General features: G+C 38.5%; 1 protein-coding gene across 1 annotated transcript in view; it reads left to right on the top strand.

The window, feature by feature from the left end:
* The window catches only part of SLC9C1 (solute carrier family 9 member C1), a 137,187-nt gene extending 115,763 nt beyond the window's left edge, over window positions 1–21,424 (top strand). The window contains 3 exon segments of the mRNA XM_008978792.4: window positions 259–385; window positions 18,225–18,277; window positions 21,314–21,424. Coding sequence (XP_008977040.1) covers window positions 259–385; window positions 18,225–18,277; window positions 21,314–21,424 — 291 coding nt within the window.
* Window positions 21,425–22,620: the final 1,196 nt, after the last annotated feature.

Here is a 22,620-nt window from a genome sequence, read left to right as displayed (position 1 = left end):
CATTGGTAATTCATTCTTAATCATTTTTTTCATATGGAATAGAAATATTTAAAAATCAATGAATGTATATGGAATATTGACTTTTACAAAACCAACATATCCAAGTATTTTAAGATATTAATCTTATTTGTGTTGATTTGTTAATATTTTCCATTTTTCCCAGATACCTAGAGAAAGCCAGAAATAGCAGCTTACTAGGTAAATTTTTAATTGTAGGATATTTGCTCAGAAATTAACTTGCATTCTGTCAACTTTCAGATACAAAGTATTGAAGATTTCACAAAAGTAGTGGTTATTCAAACTCCGATTAACATGAAAACATTCAGAAGGAATATTAGAAAGTTTGTTCCTAAACATAAAAGTTCTCTTACACCAGGATTAATAGGTGAGTTAGATTTCTTTCAGCAATTGTGAAAACTTACTTTCCCTTTATAAAATAGCCATATGTGTATTTGGAAACTGTTGCTTGCATTCTGCCTAATATATTGAGGAATCCTTTTAACTGCCATATTTGCTATTCAATGTATGAGTTCAGATAGACAATATTGAAGTTACACTTTTAAATTATTATATATTTCATCCATAAGAACAAAAGTGCATAATTATCAAAATGATATGAAAAAAGGTTAATGAGGGAATTACTAGCTCTTCCCCAAAATTAAGATATGTTACATAGCAATAACAATAAAAATAGCATTGTACTGTCTGAACAACAAACATAAATCACTGGAACTAGATGAATAATTTTGATATAAAGCCTATTCTTCATACAGATTTTAATAGATAAAACTTTAATCATAACATATATGATTATTTAATCACTATTATTAAGACCATGGTTAAAATTTGAAAAATACTTTTGAGATAAATTTAAAAATTGAATTTTGAGATAAATATTAAAAATTTAAAAATTATTGAATAATAATAATAGAATTTAATTGATCAATTCATTAAAGGAGAAATAATGTTCAAAATTTAGAAATATAGAAATCAATTTTAAAATCCTGTGTCTATAAAAAACATTACCAATCAAGAGATCAACCAAAGACAATTCACAGGTGAAAACTTGCACGAAAAACACAATGTGGGATTCTCTCTCCTGCTGCCCTGTGAAGAGGTGCTGTCCACCATGACTGTAAGTTTCTTGAGCCCTCCCCAGCCAAGTGGAGCTCTCCGGCTCAAAGGATGCACATTTAACATTTAAAGAAATGCTAGACTCCAATCTACAGCTCCCAGCATAAGTGATGCAGAAGACGGGTGACTTCTGCATTTCCAACTGAGGTACTGGGTTCATCTCACTGGGGAGTGTCAGAAAGTGGGTGCAGGACAGTGGGTGCAGTGCACCAAGTGTGAGCCGAAGCAGGGCGAGGCACTGCCTCACCTGGGAAGCACAAGGGGTCAGGGAATTCCCTATCCTAGTCAAAGAAAGGGGAGACAGACGGCGCCTGGAAAATCGGGTCACTCCCACCCTAATACTGTGCTTTTCCAACGATCTTAGCAAACGGCACACCAGGAGATTATATCCAGCGCATGGCTTGGAGGGTCCTACGACCACGGAGCCTCACTCACTGCTAGCACAGCAGTCTGAGATCAAACTGCAAGGCAGCAGCAAGGCTGGGGGAGGGGGACCTGCCATTGCCTAGGCTTGAGTAGGTAAACAAAGGGGTCGGGAAGATCGAACTGGGTGGAGCCCACTGCAGCTCAAGGAGGCCTGCCTGCTTCTGTAGATGCCACCTCTGGGGGCAGGACATTGCCAAACAAAAGGCAGCAGAATCCTCTGCAGACTTAAATGTCCCTCTCTGACAGCTTTGAAGAGAGTAGTGGTTCTCCTAGCACACAGCTGGACATCTGAGAACGGACACACTGCCTCCTCAAGTGGGTCCCTGACCCCGAGTAGCCTAACTGGGAGGCACCCCCCAGTAGGGACAGACTGACACCTCAAACGGCTGGGTACTCCTCTGAGACAAAACTTCCAGAGGAACGATCAGGCAGCAACATTTGCTGTTCACCAATATCCGCTGTTCTGCAGCCTCCACTGCTGATACCCAGGCAAACAGGTTCTGGAGTGGACCTCCAGCAAACTCCAACAGACCTATAGCTGAGGGTCCTGACTGTTAGAAGGAAAAGTAACAAACACAAAGGACATCCACACCAAAACCTCATCTGTACGTCACCATCATCAAAGACCAAAGGTAGATAAAACCACAAAGATGGGGAAAAAACAGAGCAGAAAAACTGGAAACTCTAAAAATCAGAGTGCCTCTCCTCCTCTAAAGGAACGCAGCTCCTCACCAGCAATGGAACAGGGCTGGATGGAGAATGACTTTGACGAGTTGAGAGAAGAAGGCTTCAGATGATCAAACATCTCTGAGCTAAAGGAGGAAGTTCGAACCCATGGCAAAGAAGTTAAAAACCTTGAAAAAAACTTAGACGAATGGCTAACTAGAATAACCAATGCAGAGAAGTCCTTAAAGGACCTGATGGAGCTGAAAACCATGGCACAAGAACTACGTGAGGAATGCACAAGCCTCAATAGCCGATTTGATCAACTGGAAGAAAGGATATCACTGATGGAAGATCAAATGAATGAAATGAAATGAGAAGAGAAGTTTAGAGAAAAAAGAATAAAAAGAAATGAACAAAGCCTCCAAGAAATATGGGACTATGTGAAAAGACCAAATCTACGTCTGATTGGTGTACCTGAAAGTGACGGGGAGAATGGAACCAAGCTGGAAAACACTCTGCAGGATATTATCCAGGAGAACTTCCGCACTCTAGCAGGGCGGCCAACATTCAAATTCAGGAAATACAGAGAACGCCACAAAGATACTCCTCGAGAAGAGCAACTCCAAGACACGTAATTGTCAGATTCACCAAAGCTGAAATGAAGGAAAAAAAGTTAACGGCAGTCAGAGAGAAAGGTCAGGTTACCCACAAAGGGAAGCCCATCAGACTAATAGCAGACCTCTCAGGAGAAACTCTACGAGCAAGAAGAGAGTGGGGGCCAATATTCAACATTCTTAAAGAAAAGAATTTTCAACCTAGAATTTCATATCCAGCCAAACTAAGCTTCATAAGTGAAGGAGAAATAAAATCCTTTACAGACAAGCAAATGATGAGAGATTTTGTCACCACCAGGCCTGGCCTAAAAGAGCTCCTGAAGGAAGCACTAAACATGGAAAGGAAGAATCAGTACCAGCCACTGCAAAAACATGCCAAATTCTACAGATCATTGAAGCTAGGAAGAAACTGCATCAACTAATGAGCAAAATAACCAGCTAACATCATAATGACAGGATCAAATTCACACATAACAATATTAACTTTAAATGTAAATGGGCTAAATGCTCCAATTAAAAGACACAGACTGGCAAATTGGATAAAGAGTCAACACCCATCAGTGTGCTGTATTCAGGAAACCCATCTCACATGCAGAGACATATATAGGCTCAAAATAAAGGGATGCAGGAAGATCTACCAAGCAAATGGAAAACAAGAAAGGCAGGGTTGCAATCCTAGTCTCTGATAAAACAGACTTTAAACCAACAAAGATCAAAAGAGACAAAGACAGCCATTACATAACGGTAAAGGGATCAATTCAACAAGAAGAGCTAACTCTCCTAAATATATATGCACCCAATACAGGAGCACCCAGATTCATAAAGCAAGTCCTTAGAGACCTACAAAGAGATTTAGACTCCCACACAATAATAAAGGGAGACTTTAACACCCCACTGTCAACATTAGACAGATCAATGAGACAAAAAGTTAACAAGGATATCCAGGAATTGAACTCAGCTGTGCACCAAGTGGACCTAATACACATCTACAGAACTCTCCACCCCAAATCAGCAGAATATACATTCTTCTCAGCACCACACCACACTTATTCCAAAATTGACCACATAGTTGGAAGTAAAGCACTCCTCAGCAAATGTAAAAGAATAGAAATTATAACAAACTGTCTCTCAGACCACAGTGCAATCAAACTAGAACTCAGGATTAAGGAACTCACTCAAAACCGCTCAACTACATGGAAACTGAACAACCTGCTCCTGAATGACTACTGGGTACATAATGAAATGAAGGCAGAAATAAAGATGTTCTTTGAAACCAATGAGAACAAAGACACATCATACCAGAATCTCTGGGACACATTCAAAGCAGTGTGTAGAGGGAAATTTATAGCACTAAATGCCCACAAGAGAAAGCAGGAAAGATCTAAAATTGACACCGTAACATCACAATTAAAAGAAAGAGAGAAGCAAGAGCAAACACATTCAAAAGCTAGCAGAAGGCAAGAAATAACTAAGATCAGAGCAGAATTGAAGGAAATAGAGACACAAAAAATCCTCCAAAAACTAAATGAATCCAGGCACTGCTTTTTAAAAATATCAACAAAATTGATAGACTGCTAGCAAGACAAATAAAGAAGAAAAGAGAGAAGAATCAAATAGATGCAATAAAAAATGATAAAGGGGATATCACTACAGATCCCACAGAAATACAAACTACCATCAGAGAATACTGTAAACACCTCTACGCAAATAAACTAGAAAATCTAGAAGAAATGGATAAACTCCTCGACACATACACCCTCCCAAGACTAAACCAGCAAGAAGTTGAATCTCTGAATAGACCAATAACAGGCTCTGAAATTGAGGCAATAATCAATAGCTTACCAACCAAAAAAAGTCCAGGACCAGAAGGATTCACAGCCGAATTCTACCAGAGGTACAAGGAGGAGCTGCTACCATTCCTTCTGAAACTATTCCAATCAACAGAAAAAGAGGGAATCCTCCCTAACTCATTTTATGAGGCCAGCATCATCCTAATACCAAAGCCTGGCAGAGACACAACAAAAAAGAAAATTTTAGACCAATATCCCTGATGAACATAGATGCAAAAATCCTCAATAAAATACTGGCAAACCAAATCCAGCAGCACAATTAAAATCTTATCTGCCATGATCAAGTGGGCTTCATCCCTGGGATGCAAGGCTGGTTCAACATACGCAAATCAATAAACATAATCCAGCATATAAACAGAACCAATGACAAAAACCACATGATTATCCTAATAGATGCAGAAAAGGCCTTCGACAAAATTCAACAGCCCTTCATGCTAAAAACTCAAAAAATTAGGTATCGATGGGACGTATCTCAAAATAATAAGAGCTATCTATGACAAACCCACAGCCAATATCATACTGAATGGGCAAAAACTGGAAGCATTCCCTTTGAAAACTGGCACAAGACAGGGATGCCCTCTCTCACCACTCCTATTCAACATAGTGTTGGAAGTTCTGGCCAGGGCAATCAGGCAAGAGAAGGAAATAAAGGGTAGTCAATTAGGAAAAAAGGAAGTCAAATTGTCCCTGTTTGCAGATGACATGATTGTATATCTAGAAAACCCTGTCATCTCAGCCCAAAATCTCCTTAAGGTGATAGGCAACTTCAGCAAAGTCTCATAAAAATTCAGCAAAATCTCAAAAAAGGATACAAAATCAATGTACAAAAATCACAAGCATTCTTATACACCAACAACAGACAAACAGAGAGCCAAATCATGAGTGAACTCCCATTCACAACTGCTTCAAAGGAATAAAGTACCTAGGAATCCAACTTACAAGGGATGTGAAGGACCTCTTCAAGGAGAACTACAAACCACTGCTCAATGAAATAAAAGAGGATACAAACAGATGGAAGAACATTCCATGCTCATGGGTAGGAAGAATCAATATCATGAAAATGGCGATACTGCCCAAGGTAATTTATAAATTCAATGTCATCCCCATCAAGCTACCAATGACTTTCTTCACAGAATTGGAAAAAACTACTTTAAAGTTCATATGGAACCAAAAAAGGTACCACATTGCCAAGTCAATCCTAAGCCAAAAGAGCAAAGCTGGAGGCATCATGCTACCTGACTTCAAACTATACTACATAGCTACAGTAACCAACACAGCATGGTACTGGTACCAAAACAGAGAGATACACCAATGGAACAGAACAGAGCCCTCAGAAATAATGCCACACATCTACAACCATCTGATCTTTGACAAACATGAGAAAAACAAGAAGTAGGGAAAGGATTCCCTATTTAATAAATGGTGCTGGGAAAACTGGCTAGCCATATGTAGAAAGCTGAAACTGGATCCCTTCCTTACATCTTATACAAAAATTAATTCAAGATGGATTAAAGACTTAAATGTTAGACCTAAAAACATACAAACCCTAGAAGAAAACCTAGGCAATACCATTCAGGACATAGGCATGGGCAAGGACTTCATGTCTAAAACACCAAAAGCAATGGCAACAAAAGCCAAAATAGAAAAATGGGATCTAATTAAACTAAAGAGCTTCTGCACAGCAAAAGAAACTACCATCAGAGTGAACAGGCAACCTACAAAATGGGAGAAAATTTTGGCAATCTACTCATCTGACAAAGGGCTAATATCCAGAATCTACAATGAACTCAAACAAATTTACAAGAAAAAAACAAACAACCCCATCAAAAAGTGGGCAAAGGATATGAACAGACACTTCTCAAAAGAAGACATTTATGCAGCCAACAGATACATGAAAAAATGCTCATCATCACTGGTCATCAGAGAAATGAAAATCAAAACCACGAGATACCATCTCACACCAGTTAGAATGGCGATCATTAAAAAGTCAGGAAACAACAGGTGCTGGAGAGAATGCGGAGAAATAGGAACACTTTTACACTGTTGGTGGGACTGTAAACTAGTTCAACCATTGTGGAAGTCAGTGTGGCGATTCCTCAGGGATCTAGAACTAGAAATACCATTTGACCCAGCCATCCCATTACTGGGTATATACCCAAAGGACTATAAATCATGCTGCTATAAAGACACATGCACACGTATGTTTACTGTGGCACTATTCACAATAGCAAAGACTTGGAACCAACCCAAATGTCCAACAATGATAGACTGGATTAAGAAAATGTAGCACAGGGGGAGGAGCCAAGATGGCCGAATAGGAACAGCTCCGGTCTACAGCTCCCAGCGTGAGCGACGCAGAAGACTGGTGATTTCTGCATTTCCATCTGAGGTACCGGGTTCATCTCACTAGGGAGTGCCAGACAGTGGGCGCAGGTCAGTGGGTGCACACACCATGCATGAGCCGAAGCAAGGCGAGGCATTGCCTCACTTGGGAAGCGCAAGGGGTCAGGGAGTTCCCTTTCTGAGTCAAAGAAAGGGGTGACGGATGGCACCTGGAAAATCGGGTCACTCCCACCCGAATACTGCGCTTTTCCGACGGGCTTAAAAAACGGCGCAGCACGAGATTATATCCCACACCTGGCTCGGAGGGTCCTACACCCACGGAGTCTCGCTGATTGCTAGCACAGCAGTCTGAGATCAAACTGCAAGGCGGCAGCGAGGCTGGGGGGAGGGGTGCCCGCCATTGCCCAGGCTTGATTAGGTAAACAAAGCAGCTGGGAAGCTCCAACTGGGTGGAGCCCACCACAGCTCAAGGAGGCCTGCCTGCCTCTGTAGGCTCCACCTCTGAGGGCAGGGCACAGACAAACAAAAAGACAGCAGTAACCTCTGCAGACTTAAATGTCCCTGTCTGACAGCTTTGAAGAGAGCAGTGGTTCTCCCAGCACGCAGCTGGAGATCTGAGAACGGGCAGACTGCCTCCTCAAGTGGGTCCCTGACCCCTGACCCCCGAGCAGCCTAACTGGGAGGCATCCCCCAGCAGGGGCACACTGACATCTCACACGGCAGGGTACTCCAACAGACCTGCAGCTGAGGGTCCTCTCTGTTAGAAGGAAAACTAACAAACAGAAAGGACATCCACACCAAAAACCCATCTGTACATCACCATCATCAAAGACCAAAAGTAGATAAAACCACAAAGATGGCAAAAAAACAGAACAGAAAAACTGGAAACTCTAAAACGCAGAGCGCCTCTCCTCCTCCAAAGGAACGCCGTTCCTCACCAGCAACAGAACAAAGCTGGATGGAGAATGACTTCGACGAGCTGAGAGAAGAAGGCTTCAGATTATCAAATTACTCTGAGCTACGGGAGGACATTCAAACCAAAGGCAAAGAAGTTGAAAACTTTGAAAAAAATTTAGAAGAATGTATAACTAGAATAACCAATACAGAGAAGTGCTTAAAGGAGCTGATGGAGCTGAAAACCAAGGCTCGAGAACTACGTGAAGAATGCAGAAGCCTCAGGAGCCGATGCGATCAACTGGAAGAAAGGGTATCAGCGATGGAAGATGAAATGAATGAAATGAAGCGAGAAGGGAAGTTTAGAGAAAAAAGAATAAAAAGAAATGAGCAAAGCCTCCAAGAAATATGGGACTATGTGAAAAGACCAAATCTACGTCTGATTGGTGTACCTGAAAGTGATGGGGAGAATGGAACCAAGTTGGAAAACACTCTGCAGGATATTATCCAGGAGAACTTCCCCAATCTAGCAAGGCAGGCCAACGTTCAGATTCAGGAAATACAGAGAACGCCACAAAGATACTCCTCGAGAAGAGCAACTCCAAGACACATAATTGTCAGATTCACCAAAGTTGAAATGAAGGAAAAAATGTTAAGGGCAGCCAGAGAGAAAGTTCGGGTTACCCTCAAAGGGAAGCCCATCAGACTAACAGCAGATCTCTCGGCAGAAACCCTATAAGCCAGAAGAGAGTGGGGGCCAATATTCAACATTCTTAAAGAAAAGAATTTTCAACCCAGAATTTCATATCCAGCCAAACTAAGCTTCATAAGTGAAGGAGAAATAAAATCCTTTACAGACAAGCAAATGATGAGAGATTTTGTCACCACCAGGCCTGCCTTACAAGAGCTCCTGAAGGAAGCACTAAACATGGAAAGGAACAACCAGTACCAGCTGCTGCAAAATCATGCCAAAATGTAAAGAACATCGAGGCTAGGAAGAAACCGCATCAACTAATGAGCAAAATAACCAGCTAACATCATAATGACAGGATCAAATTCATACATAACAATGTTAACTTTAAATGTAAATAGACTAAATGCTCCAATTAAAAGACACAGACTGGCAAATTGGATAAAGAGTCAAGACCCATCAGTGTGCTGTATTCAGGAAACCCATCTCACGTGCAGAGACACAAATAGGCTCAAAATAAAAGGATGGAGGAAGATCTACCAAGCAAATGGAAAACAAAAAAAGGCAGGGGTTGCAATCCTAGTCTCTGATAAAACAGACTTTAAACAACAAAGATCAAAAGAGACAAAGAAGGCCATTACATAATGGTAAAGGGATCAATTCAACAAGAAGAGCTAACTATCCTAAATATATATGCACCCAATACAGGAGCACCAAGATTCATAAAGCAAGTCCTGAGTGACCTACAAAGAGACTTTGACTCCCACACATTAATATTGGGAGACTTAAACACCCTACTGTCAACATTAGACAGATCAACGAGACAGAAAGTCAACAAGGATACCCAGGAATTAAACTCAGCTCTGCACCAAGCAGACCTAATAGACATCTAAAGAACTCTCCACCCCAAATCAACAGAATACACATTGTTTTCAGCACCACACCACACCTATTCCAAAATTGACCACATACTGGGAAGTAAAGCTCTCCTCAGCAAATGTAAAAGAACAGAAATTATAACAAACTATCTCTCAGACCACAGTGCAATCAAACTAGAACTCAGGATTAAGAATCTCACTCAAAACCGCTCAACTACATGGAAACTGAACAACCTGCTCCTGAATGACTACTGGGTACATAACGAAATGAAGGCAGAAATAAAGATGTTCTTTGAAACCAATGAGAACAAAGACACAACATACCAGAAACTCTGGGACGCATTGAAAGCAGTGTGTAGAGGGAAATTTATAGCACTAAATGCCCACAAGAGAAAGCAGGAAAGATCCAAAACTGACACCCTAACAGCACAATTAAAAGAACTAGAAAAGCAAGAGCAAACACATTCAAAAGCTAGCAGAAGGCAAGAAATAACTAAAATCAGAGCAGAACTGAAGGAAATAGAGACACAAAAAACCCTTCAAAAAATTAATGAATCCAGGAGCTGGTTTTTTGAAAGGATCAACAAAATAGATAGACCGCTAGCAAGACTAACAAAGAAAAAAAGGAAGAAGAATCAAATAGACGCAATAAAAAATGATAAAGGGGATATCACCACCGATCCCACAGAAATACAAACTACCATCAGAGAATACTACAAACACCTCTACGCAAATAAACTAGAAAATCTAGAAGAAATGGATAAATTCCTCAACACATACACTCTCCCAAGACTAATCCAGGAAGAAGTTGAATCTCTGAATAGACCAATAACAGGCTCTGAAATTGTGGCAATAATCAATAGCTTACCAACCAAAAAGAGTCCAGGACCAGATGGATTCACAGCCGAATTCTACCAGAGGTACAAGGAGGAGCTGGTACCATTCCTTCTGAAACTATTCCAATCAACAGAAAAAGAGGGAATCCTCCCTAACTCATTTTATGAGGCCAGCATCATTCTGATACCAAAGCCGGGCAGAGACACAACCAAAAAAGAGAATTTTAGACCAATATCCTTGATGAACATTGATGCAAAAATCCTCAATAAAATACTGGCAAAGTGAATCCAGCAGCACATCAAAAAGCTAATCCACCATGATCAAGTGGGCTTCATCCCTGGGATGCAAGACTGGTTCAATATACACAAATCAATAAATGTAATCCAGCATATAAACAGAGCCAAAGACAAAAACCACAATTATCTCAATAGATGCAGAAAAGGCCTTTGACAAAATCCAACAACCCTTCATGCTAAAAACTCTCAATACATTAGGTATTGATGGGACGTATTTCAAAATAATAAGAGCTATCTATGACAGACACACAGCCAATGTCACACTAAATGGGCAAAAACTGGAAGCATTCCCTTTGAAAACTGGCACAAGACAGGGATGCCCTCTCTCACCACTCCTATTCAACATAGTGTTGGAAGTTCTGGCCAGGGCAATCAGGCAGGAGAAGGAAATAAAGGGTATTCAATTAGGAAAAAAGGAAGTCAAATTGTCCCTGTTTGCAGACGACATGATTGTATATCTAGAAAACCCCATCGTCTCAGCCCAAAATCTCCTCAAGCTGATAAGCAGCTTCAGCAAAGTCTCAGGATACAAAATCAATGTACAAAAATCACAAGCATTCTTATACATCAACAACAGACAAACAGAGAGCCAAATCATGAGTGAACTCCCACTCACAATTGCTTCAAAGAGAATAAAATACCTAGGAATCCAACTTACAAGGGATGTGAAGGACCTCTTCAAGGAGAACTACAAACCACTGCTCAAGGAAATAAAAGAGGATACAAACAAATTGAAGAACATTCCATGCTCATGGGTAGGAAGAATCAATATTGTGAAAATGGCCATACTGCCCAAGGTAATTTATAGATTCAATGCCATCCCCATCAAGCTACCAATGACTTTCTTCACAGAATTGGAAAAAACTACTTTAAAGTTCATATGGAACCAAAAAAGAGCCCGCATCACCAAGTCAATCCTTAGCCAAAAGAACAAAGCTGGAGGCATCACACTACCTGACTTCAAACTATACTACAAGGCTACAGTAACCAAAACAGCATGGTACTGGTACCAAAATAGAGATATAGATCAATGGAACAGAACAGAGCCCTCAGAAATAATGCCACATATCTACAACTATCTGATCTTTGACAAACCTGAGAAAAACAAGCAATGGGGAAAGGATTCCCTGTTTAAGAAATGGTGCTGGGGAAACTGGCTAGCCATATGTAGAAAGCTGAAACTGGATCCCTTCCTTACACCTTATACAAAAATCAATTCAAGATGGATTAAAGACTTAAACGTTACACCTAAAACCATAAAAACCCTAGAAGAAAACCTAGGCATTACCATTCAGGACATAGGCATGGGCAAGGACTTCATGTCTAAAACACCAAAAGCAATGGCAACAAAAGCCAAAATTGACAAATGGGATCTAATTAAACTAAAGAGCTTCTGCACAGCAAAAGAAACTACCATCAGAGTGAACAGGCAACCTAAAAAATGGGAGAAAATTTTCGCAACCTACTCATCTGACAAAGGGCTAATATCCAGAATCTATAATGAACTCAAACAAATTTACAAGAAAAAAACAAACAACCCCATCAAAAAGTGGGCAAAGGATATGAACAGACACTTCTCAAAAGAAGACATTTATGCAGCCAAAAAACACATGAAAAAATGCTCATCATCACTGGCCATCAGAGAAATGCAAATCAAAACCACAATAAGATACCATCTCACACCAGTTAGAATGGCAATCATTAAAAAGTCAGGAAACAACAGGTGCTGGAGAGGATGTGGAGAAATAGGAACACTTTTACACTGTTGGTGGGACTGTAAACTAGTTCAACCATTGTGGAAGTCAGTGCGGCGATTCCTCAGGGATCTAGAACTAGAAATACCATTTGACCCAGCCATCCCATTACTGGGTATATACCCAAAGGACTATAAATCATGCTGCTATAAAGACACATGCACACGTATGTTTATTGTGGCATTATTCACAATAGCAAAGACTTGGAACCAACCCAAATGTCCAACAATGATAGACTGGATTAAGAAAATGTGGCACATATACACCATGGAATACTATGCAGCCATAAAAAATGATGAGTTCATGTCCTTTGTAGGGACATGGAATTGGAAATCATCATTCTCAGTAAACTATCACAAGAACAAAAACCAAACACTGCATATTCTCACTCATAGGTGGGAATTGAAAAATGAGATCACATGGACACAGGAAGGGGAACATCACACTCTGGGGACTGTTGTGGGGTGGGGGGAGGGGGGAGGGATAGCATTGGGAGATATACCTAATGCTAGATGACAAGTTAGTGGGTGCAGCGCACCAGCATGGCACATGTACACATATGTAACTAACCTGCACAATGTGCACATGTACCCTAAAACTTAAAGTATAATAATAAAATAAAAAAAACTTAAAAAAATAAATAAAAATAAAAATAAAAAATAAATAAATAAATAAATAAATAACTTATTTAAAACATACTACCAGAAAAAAATAACTAAACACAATGGAAGATAGTAAGAAAGGAAGAAAGAAAGAGAATAGTTACAAAACAACTAGAAAACAAGTAAGACAATGGCAGTAGTAAGTCCCTACCTATTAGCAGTAACAATGAATGTAAATGGACTACATTCTCCAATTAAAAGATAAAGCATGGCTTAATAAATTAAAAAAATAAAACCCAACTATATGCTGCATATGAGAAGAACTCTTTGCCTATAAAAATACATGTACACTGAAAATGAGAGGATAGTATAAAATATTCCATGCAAACAGAAACCAAAAGAGGAAGAATAGCTAAACTTATATCAGATAAAATGGACCTTAAATCGAAATCTTTACCAAAAAAAAGAACAAAAAAGATCATTATATAATAAAAAAGGATCAATTAAACAAGAGGATATAACAATTGTCAATATATGTATGCGCTAAACATCAGAGTCCCCAGATATGTAAAGCAAATATTAAGAGATCTAAAGGGAGAGGTGGACTGCAATACAATAGTAGTAGGGGACTTCAACACCCCAGTTACAGCAATGGGCAGATTATCAAGACAGAAAATTAACAAACGTTCGAGTTAAACTAGACCCTACACCAAATGAGCCTAACAGACATTTACAGAGTATTTCATTCAACTGCTGCAGAATATACATTTTTCTTATCAGCACATGGAATATTCTCCAGGATAGGCCACATGTTAAGCCACAAAACAAGTCTCAACAATTTTTAAAAAGTCAAAACTGTATCAAATATCTTTTATGACCACAATGGGATAAAACTAGAAATCAATCAGAGGAGGAACTATGGAAACTGACCACAATGGGATAAAACTAGAAATCAATCAGAGGAGGAAGTTTGGAAACTATGAAAGTTTTTTTAAATACGTGAAATTTAAAAAAACTTGCACCTAGATGACCAATGGGTCAATTTAGAAATTAAAGGAAACATTTTTTTAAATTTATTGAAATAAATGAAAATGGAAACACAAAATTCCAGAGCCTATGAGATATAGCAAAACCAATACTAAGTGGGAAGTCTATAGCAATAAATACCCACACCCCCAAAATAGAAACACTTAAAAAAAAATCTAATGACACACCTCAGGGAACTTGAAAGCAAGAACAAACCAAACCCAAAATTAGTAGAAGAGAAGAAATAATCAATGAGCATAAATAAATAAAATTGGAAATAATAATGATTTTAAAAGTTGGCAAAAATATTTGTTTTTTAAAAAAGATAATTAACAAAACCTTATCTAGACTAAGAAAAAGAGATAAACCCCAGATAAATAAAACCAGAAGTTAAAAAGTAAAGATTGCAACTGATACCGCAGAAATACAAAGGATCATCATAGACTACTATGAAAAATTATACACGAACAAATTGGAAAACCTAGAAGAAATGGATAAATTCCTGGACACATACAACCTATCAAAATTGAAACATGAAGAAATAGAACACCTGTACAGACCCATAACACATAACAAGATCAAAGCCATAATAAAAAGTCTCCCATTAAAGAAAACCCCAGGATCTAACGGGTTCACTACTGAATTGTAATGAATATTTAAATAATAACTAATATCAATTCTACTTAAACTATTTCAAAAAATTGAAGAGAAAGAAATACTTTTAAATTTATTCTACTAGGCCAGCATCATCCTGATACCAAAAGCAGACAAGGACACAGGAAAAATAGAAAACTATAGGCCAATATCCTTGATCAACAGAGATGCAAAAATCCCCAACAAAATACTAGCAAACCAAATTCAACAATACATTAAAAAGGTCATTCATCATGATCAAGTGGGATTCATCTCAAGGATGCAAAGGTGGTTCAACATATGCAAATCAATAAATGTGATGTATTACATCAACAGAATCAAGGATGAAAACCCTACGATCATTTCAGTAAATACAGAATAAGTATTCAATAAAATTCAACATCCTTTCATAATAAAAATCATCAACAAACTGAATATAGAAGGAACATACCTCAACACAATAAATGTGACATATGTGGCAAACCCTCAACTAATAACATATTAAACAGGAAAGAATTTAAAAAAGCTTTTCCACTAAGATCTGGAGCAAAACAAGGATGTCCACTTTTATCACTATTCAACAGTGGTCCAAGCCAGAGCAATTAGGCGAGGGAAAAAAATAAAGGCATCCAAATTGGAAAGGAAGAAGTCAAAGTATTCTCGTTTGCAGATGACATGATAGCATACTTAGAAAAACCTAAGGACTCCACACCAAAAACTCTTAAAACTGATAAATCCAGCAAAGTTGCAGGATACAAAATCAACATACAAAAAGTCAGTAGCATTTATATAGGCTAACAGTGATCAGTCTGAAAAAGAAATGAAGAAAGCAATCCTATTTACAATAGCTACAAAAAAATAAAATACCTAGGAATAAATTTAACTTAAGAAGTGAAAGATCTCTACAAGAAAAACTATAAAACACTGTTGAAAGAAATCAAAGAAGGCACACAAAAAATTAAAAGATATTCCATGTTCATAGATTGGAATAATTAATGTTGTTAAAGTGGTCTATACTACCCAAAGCAATCTATAAATTCAATGCAAGGCCTATCAAAATACCAACAGCATTCTCCACAGACATAGAAAAAAAAATCCTAAAATCCATAGGGAACCACAAAAGACCCTGAATAGCCACAGCAGTCTTGAGCAAAAAGAACAAAACCAGAGGCATCACATTACCCGATTTCAAACTATACTACAAAGCTACAATTACCAAAATAGCATGGTGCTGGCATAAAAACAGACACATAGATCAATGGAGCAGAATAAAGAACCCAGAAATAAATCCATGCACTGATAGCCAACTCATTTTCAACAAAAGCACCAAGAACATACATTGGGGAAAGGACAGTCTCTTTAATAATTGGTGCTAGAAAAACTGGACATCCATATGCAGAAGAATGAAACAAGCTTCCCATCTATTACCATATAGAAAAAAAAAAACTCAAAATGGATTAGAGACTTAAATTTAAGACCTAAAACTGTAAAACTACAAAAAAAAAAGTTGGGAAAATGCTATAGGACATTGGCCTGAATATTTTTTTGCCTAAGGCCACAAAAGAACAGACAACCAAAGCCAAAATAAACAAGTGGGATTATATCAAGCTAAAAAGCTTCTGCACAACAAAGGAAACAGTCTGCAAAGTGAAGAGACAACCTACAGAATAACAGAAAATATTTGCAAACTATTCATCTGATATGGTATTAATAACCAGAATATATAAGGAATATAACTCAATAGCAAAAACACAAGTACTCGATTTTTAAATACACAAAAGATCTGAAGAGACATTTATCAAAAGAAGACATGCAAATGACCAACAGATAGACGAAAAAATGCTCAACTTCACTAAAAATAGAGAAATGCAAATCAAAACCACAATGAGATATCATTTCACCTTAGTTAGAATGACTACTGTCAAAAAGACAAAAAATTTAAAATACTGGCAAATACACCAAGAAAGGGGAACACCTGTACACTATTGGTGGAAATGTAAAGTAGTACAGCCATTATGGAAAACTGTACAGTGTTTCTTTAAAAAAAAAAAACTAAAACTAGAATTACCATATGATCTAGCAATCCCACTGCTGGGTATAAACTCAAAAGAAATAAAATCAGTATGTTGAAGCGATGTCTTCACTCCCATGTTTATTGCAGCACTGTTCATAGCACCCAAGATATGAAATCAACACAAGTGTTCATCAACAAATGGATAAAGAAAATGCAGTGTGTATATGTGTGTATGTGTGTATATACACAATGGAATATTATCTAGCCATTAAAAAAACAGTAAAATTCTCTCATTTGCTGCAATGTGTTTGAAACTAGAGGTCGTTATCTTAAGCTAAATAATCCAGGCACAGAAAGACAAATGCGACATGTTCTCATTCATATGTGGGCACTAAAAAAGTGGATCTCATAGAAGTATAGAGTAGCATGATAGTTATCAAAGACTGAGAAGGAAAGGGAAAGGAGATGATGAAGAATAGTTGACTAAGGGGTACACAAAAATACAGTTAGAGGGGATAAGTTCTAGTATTCAATAGTACGGTAATCATAGTTTAAAAAAATATTGTATATTTCCAAATAGCCAGAAGAGAAGAATTGTAATCTTCCCAACACACAAAAAAAGATAAATGTTTGAAGTGATGGTTATCCCAATTATTCTGATTTGATCTTTACCCATTGTATACAGGCATCAAAATATTATATGTACCCCCAAAATATGTACAGCTAATATATATCAATAAAATATTTAAATTGTCAAAAAAATTAAAATAAAATACCTTGATTCTCTGCTTTTAAAAATGATTAAGCATATACAGGGCATGGTTTTGGGCCCTTCACCATCTGCTCTTTCACCTGCTACCTCCTCTCCCCACACTTTAAAACCTAGCTATACCAAACTACAAATGGTTCACCTGATATAAAAGACCTGGTGGCCTCCCATTCCTGAGCGTTTCCCCATATTGTTCATTTTTCCTGAAATTCTCTATACATCTTCTTCCCCATATCTCCTCATCTCATGGAGCTAACTCCTTATCCTTGAAATCTCAGCTTTTTCTCCAAGCAGCCATCACTGATACATCCCAAATTTACAAAACTGCGCTATGTGACTCTCCTGCGTGCTCCAATAGCCCAACATACACACAGTCCTGTTTTTACCACGTCATATTTCTTTGTATGTTTGCTAGTCTGTCTGTTTTACTAACTTAAAACTCCTAGAAGACATGGATCTTAATTCTTTTGCTTTCTTATGTATCCTCATTGCTAGCAACATGCCTGGCCCTCAATACATATTAATATAAAAGTATTTTGGGATATTGGAATGATAGATGATTTTGTAGCTCTACTTTCCAAACTTTTTGCACATTTATTATATCATCTCCATAATAAAAGACTTATAATCACTTTTTAAAATGTGACCCTTTTTTTTAACCAAATGAGATTACCACCAATTTCAGATCACAGGTCCTGAGTGTGATTTGAATCTGATCTAATCTGATAGTTGGACTAATAGAAATAGTCATTTGCTTCAGTGGTTGAATTAACACTGTTTTTTTTTTTTTTAATCAGGTTCAGCTGGAACATTGGAAGAAGGCATTCAAGAAGAAACAAATGTTAAGGAGGTAAATTTAAAGCAGCCTTTCTAAAAGTTGTATTTTGGGTAAAAGAGAGTCTAGAATTTATGGAAACTACCAATGTGTTTCTCTTATTCTGAAAAAGTTCATCTGCTAGTCATTTTGTAGATTTTGGTGTAAAACACTTATTTTAGCACTGGGTACAGTGGAAATTATACTTATTTTTAGGGAAATATTAGAAAAATGACAAAGAAAAACGAAGTTCAAGGGATGCCAGAAGATCTGTCTTGAATCACATTAGCAACCAGGCACTACCAGGATGGCTACAGTTGTAGCACACCCAAGCCCTTTCCACTCCCCCTTGGAATGCCAAAATCTGGACTGACCCTTAATTCTTTCAGTGCTACCTCAGCTATGCATTTGGGATCTTTAAGCCTGAAAGCAGTTTGCCCTGTGTTTACAGTGCATGACAGAAAGAAGGAGCTCAATAATAAATGCTCTAATAAAATATATCCCGGCTAACCTAAATTATTCAGAAAGTCCCACAAATATTGATCAATTTCATATTCCTCTATGACCCTGGGGATCTTGAGATCCTCAAAATCTTGAGCCAACTTCACAATAGGATTCCAAGCTGTGAAACACTACAGGACTCTGGAACTGAAACTGAGCAGAGAGAAATATAATGAAAATACCCCACCAAATCTACATCATCCTACCTGTGTCTGAATCGTATGGACTCCAGATGGAATGGAGAGTTCATTTTTAGTTTTAGTCTCTGCCAAGTTGTTTATATTGCTCCAGAAGATGCTGATTATAATACTCAGAATCTGATAAATGTCTGCTATGAATACACAAGCCATAAAATTGTATATTTAGTTGTTAAATACATATTTTACATCCATTAAGCCTATTTGTTCTATTAGCACTAGACATAAACCTCTGAGAACAGACACTCCTTTTGTCCCCAACATCTCCTCACAAATATATGTTGAATAAAAGATGATCATAAGTTCTGTGATAAGTTGAAGATGTTCCTCATCCAAGTGCCCTGGCTTTTAAGAGGACAACACTGTTCTCCAGTACCCAAGTGTCCATCCCTCATGAAAGAAGGATGTTCACTGTCTCCCAAAAGGATTTTGGAGACTTCTTGGGAAAAAGTTTCCTCAAACCTTTCCTATTTATTGCCTGTTGAATGGAATTCATGGCAGAATAGCATAAGGGCCAAGAATCTGGGCTCTGGTATGAGACTTTCTGGAATTGACTCAGATTCTACCACTTAATAGCCATGTGACCTTGGGCAAATTTTTTAACCTACATAAGCATCATTTTTTCATCTATAAAAGAGTGATAATAGCAATACCCACCTCTGTAGAGATCAAAGAAATGAAAAGTACACTGCACAGTCCTTGGCACAAACCAGCAATTCCTACACACAGTTTCCATTATTCTTGGCTCACCCTTTCTTAATACAGGAAACTATTTCTCCAAACGTCTTTGACTCTTCCCATATTCTCTAAAAAACATGGATACATGCACCTATTCTAATTCTTCCAAACACAGCTGCTCCTGAAGGCTAGGGAATAACAAAGGGAAATAACAATAGAAAAATAGATGAGGAGGACATTTAAAATAAAATATTAGATGACTTCTAGAGCCCACTGACAAGACCATCTTTTTTTTTTTTTTAACAATGCTGCCTTAATAGCATATTTGGAGGGATCGAAGAAGGAAAGCTGATGTTTTTCATGTACCTAGCCTCAAAGAGTGCTGCTTTTCCATCAATTAAAAAAAGAATGATGGCATGGTGATTGTTAATGAAGCAGGAGTGTGAAAATGAAAGTTTGTTAAATGACAGGAATGTTAGCTATTAAGACATATAAAGAAAATCATCAAATTGTGTTGTTTAGTAGATGCTTCTTCTCCCTGCAGTTAGATCCTGGCTGTGTTAGAGTCAGTTCTCTTCCCAGGATCCCAAACCCTTTCCTCATCATTACCATCCCAGGACTGTGGCTTTCCCTTTACATAATAAAAAGTCCACCAAAGGTGTGGGGGAAAGAAAGATAGATCAGACTGTTATTGTGTCTATCTAGAAAAAGGAAGACATAAGAAACTCCATTTTGATCTGTACTAAGAAAAATTCTTCTGCCTTGAGATGCTGCTAATCTGTAACCCTGGCCCCAACCCTGTGCTTGCAAAAACATGTGCTGTATTGACTCAAGGTTAAATGGATTTAGGGCTGTGCAGGATGTGCTTTGTTAAAAATGTGTTTGCAGGCAGTATGCTTCGTAAAAGTCATCGCCATTCTCCAGTCTCGAGTACCCAGGGACACAATGCACCGTGGAAAGCCGCAGAGACCTCTACCCAAGAAAGCCTGGGTATTGTCCAAGGTTTCTCCCCACTGAGACAGCCTGAGATATGGCCTCATGGGAAGGGAAAGACCTGACTGTCCCCCAGCCTGACACCAATACAGGGTCTGTGCTGAGGAGGATTAGTGAAAGAGGAAGGCCTCTTTGCAGTTGAGATCAGAGGAAGGCATCTGTCTCCTGCTCGTCCCTGGGAATGGAATGTCTCGGTGTAAAATCCGATCATACATTCTATTTTCTGAGATAGGAGAAAATCGCCTTATGGCTGGAGGTGAGACATGCTGGCGGCAATACTGCTCTTTACTGCACCAAGATGTTTGTGTAAAGTCAAACATAAATCTGGCCTACATGCACATTGAGGCACAGCACCTTTCCTTAAACTTATTTATGACACAAAGTCCTTTGCTCACATGTTTTCCTGCTGACCCTTTACCCACCGTTACCCTATAGTCCTGCCACATCCCCCTCTCCGAGGTGGCAGAGATAGTGATCAACAAATACTGAGGGAACTCAGAGACCAGTGCCGGTGCGGGTCCTCCCTATGCTGAGTGCAGGTCCCCTGGGCCAACTTTTCTTCCTCTATACTTTTTCTCTGTGTCTTATTTCTTTTCTCAGTCTCTCATCTCCATCTTGCGAGAAATACCCACAGGTGTGGAGGGGCAGGCCCCCTTCAAAAGGCCTATCATGACATCAAGTAACAAAGTGTTTTGAATCCCAGGATGGAGCACACAGTGCTGCCACTGCCAGGAGTCCCCAGCCTTGCTCCCTGCTGGGGACAAAGTTCAACTGTAAGGAGTCCCCTAGAATAAACCTAAGGAAAGTCAGGTAAGCCACTCTGGTTTCCTCAACAGGATCAGGAGCACATCTGTCCCTGGAGATACAGACTGAAGCCAAAGTTACTTGCCCTTTATGTGATAGTGTGAATTATAGCTCTTTCCACTAGTCAGATGATTCTTCTAATTACAGTGTTTCTAAGTTGTAATTTAGAGAATTAACTTCAAAATAAGACTCCTTTATCTAGATTTCTGAAAACTTCATAATATTCTGGTTTCCTCTGTATATACTGCCACTTAATCTCACATGCAACACTGGCTGCTCTCAATTTAGCAGGTTATTTTTCAGGCTACCATGTACTGTTGGAAGATATAAAAAGATAAGTTATGACTTCACTTCTCAAGTGTTTATGTTCTAGTTAAGAAGACAAAACCTACCAGAAGGCAATTAAACTACCATAAAAGATACACTGTGGATAACACCAGCTGAAGTTAAAGGAATTCAAGACAGAAATGGCTGGCTGTGAGAATGAGCAAAGTCTTTGTAAAGAAAGGAAGAGGATATTCACAAGAGAGGATAAAAGAAAGCAAGACCTTTGGGGAACAATGAGGAGGACAGTCTGACAGTTAACTGTTCAAAATGTGTCTATCGGGAAATACTTGTGTGTGTATGCTTTATATGATTTTATGTTACATAAATCATATCACTAAGTTAAAAAATAAAAGCCATCAGATAAATAGGTTTATCTCCATTTTAAAAATGTAATTCTTCAGGCTGGGCGTGGTGGCTCACGCCTGTAATCCCAGCACTTTGATAGGCCAAGGCAGGTGGATCACGAGGTCAGGAGTTCAAGACCAGCCTGACCAAGGTAGTGAAACCCCATCTCTATTAAAAATACAAAAATTAGCCAGGCGCTGTGGCAGATGCCTGTAATCCCAGCTACTCAGGAGGCTGAGGCAGGAGAATCGCTTGAACCTGGGCGGCGGAGGTTGCAGTGAGCCGAGATCATGCCATTGCACTCCAGCCTGGGCAACAGAGTGAGACTTCATCTCAAAAAAAAAAAAAAAAATATATATATATATATATATATATATATATTTCTTCCATGCCACCTCCATATTTTAAAATATGGCCATATTTAAAAGTAGATTTAAAAGCTTAAAATACCCTATGAAAAAGTATTTGCAAGATGAATTTAATGGCAGATTAGAGGCTTTCAATGTGCCTCAGCCACTTTGAAATAGCAAGATA

Source organism: Pan paniscus, chromosome 2 (assembly GCF_029289425.2).
Source record: "Pan paniscus chromosome 2, NHGRI_mPanPan1-v2.0_pri, whole genome shotgun sequence".
In the NCBI taxonomy this organism is placed as follows: Eukaryota; Metazoa; Chordata; class Mammalia; order Primates; family Hominidae; genus Pan; species Pan paniscus.
The sequence above is the reverse complement of the archived record's forward strand: the minus strand, read 5'-3'. Positions and strand labels throughout refer to the sequence as shown.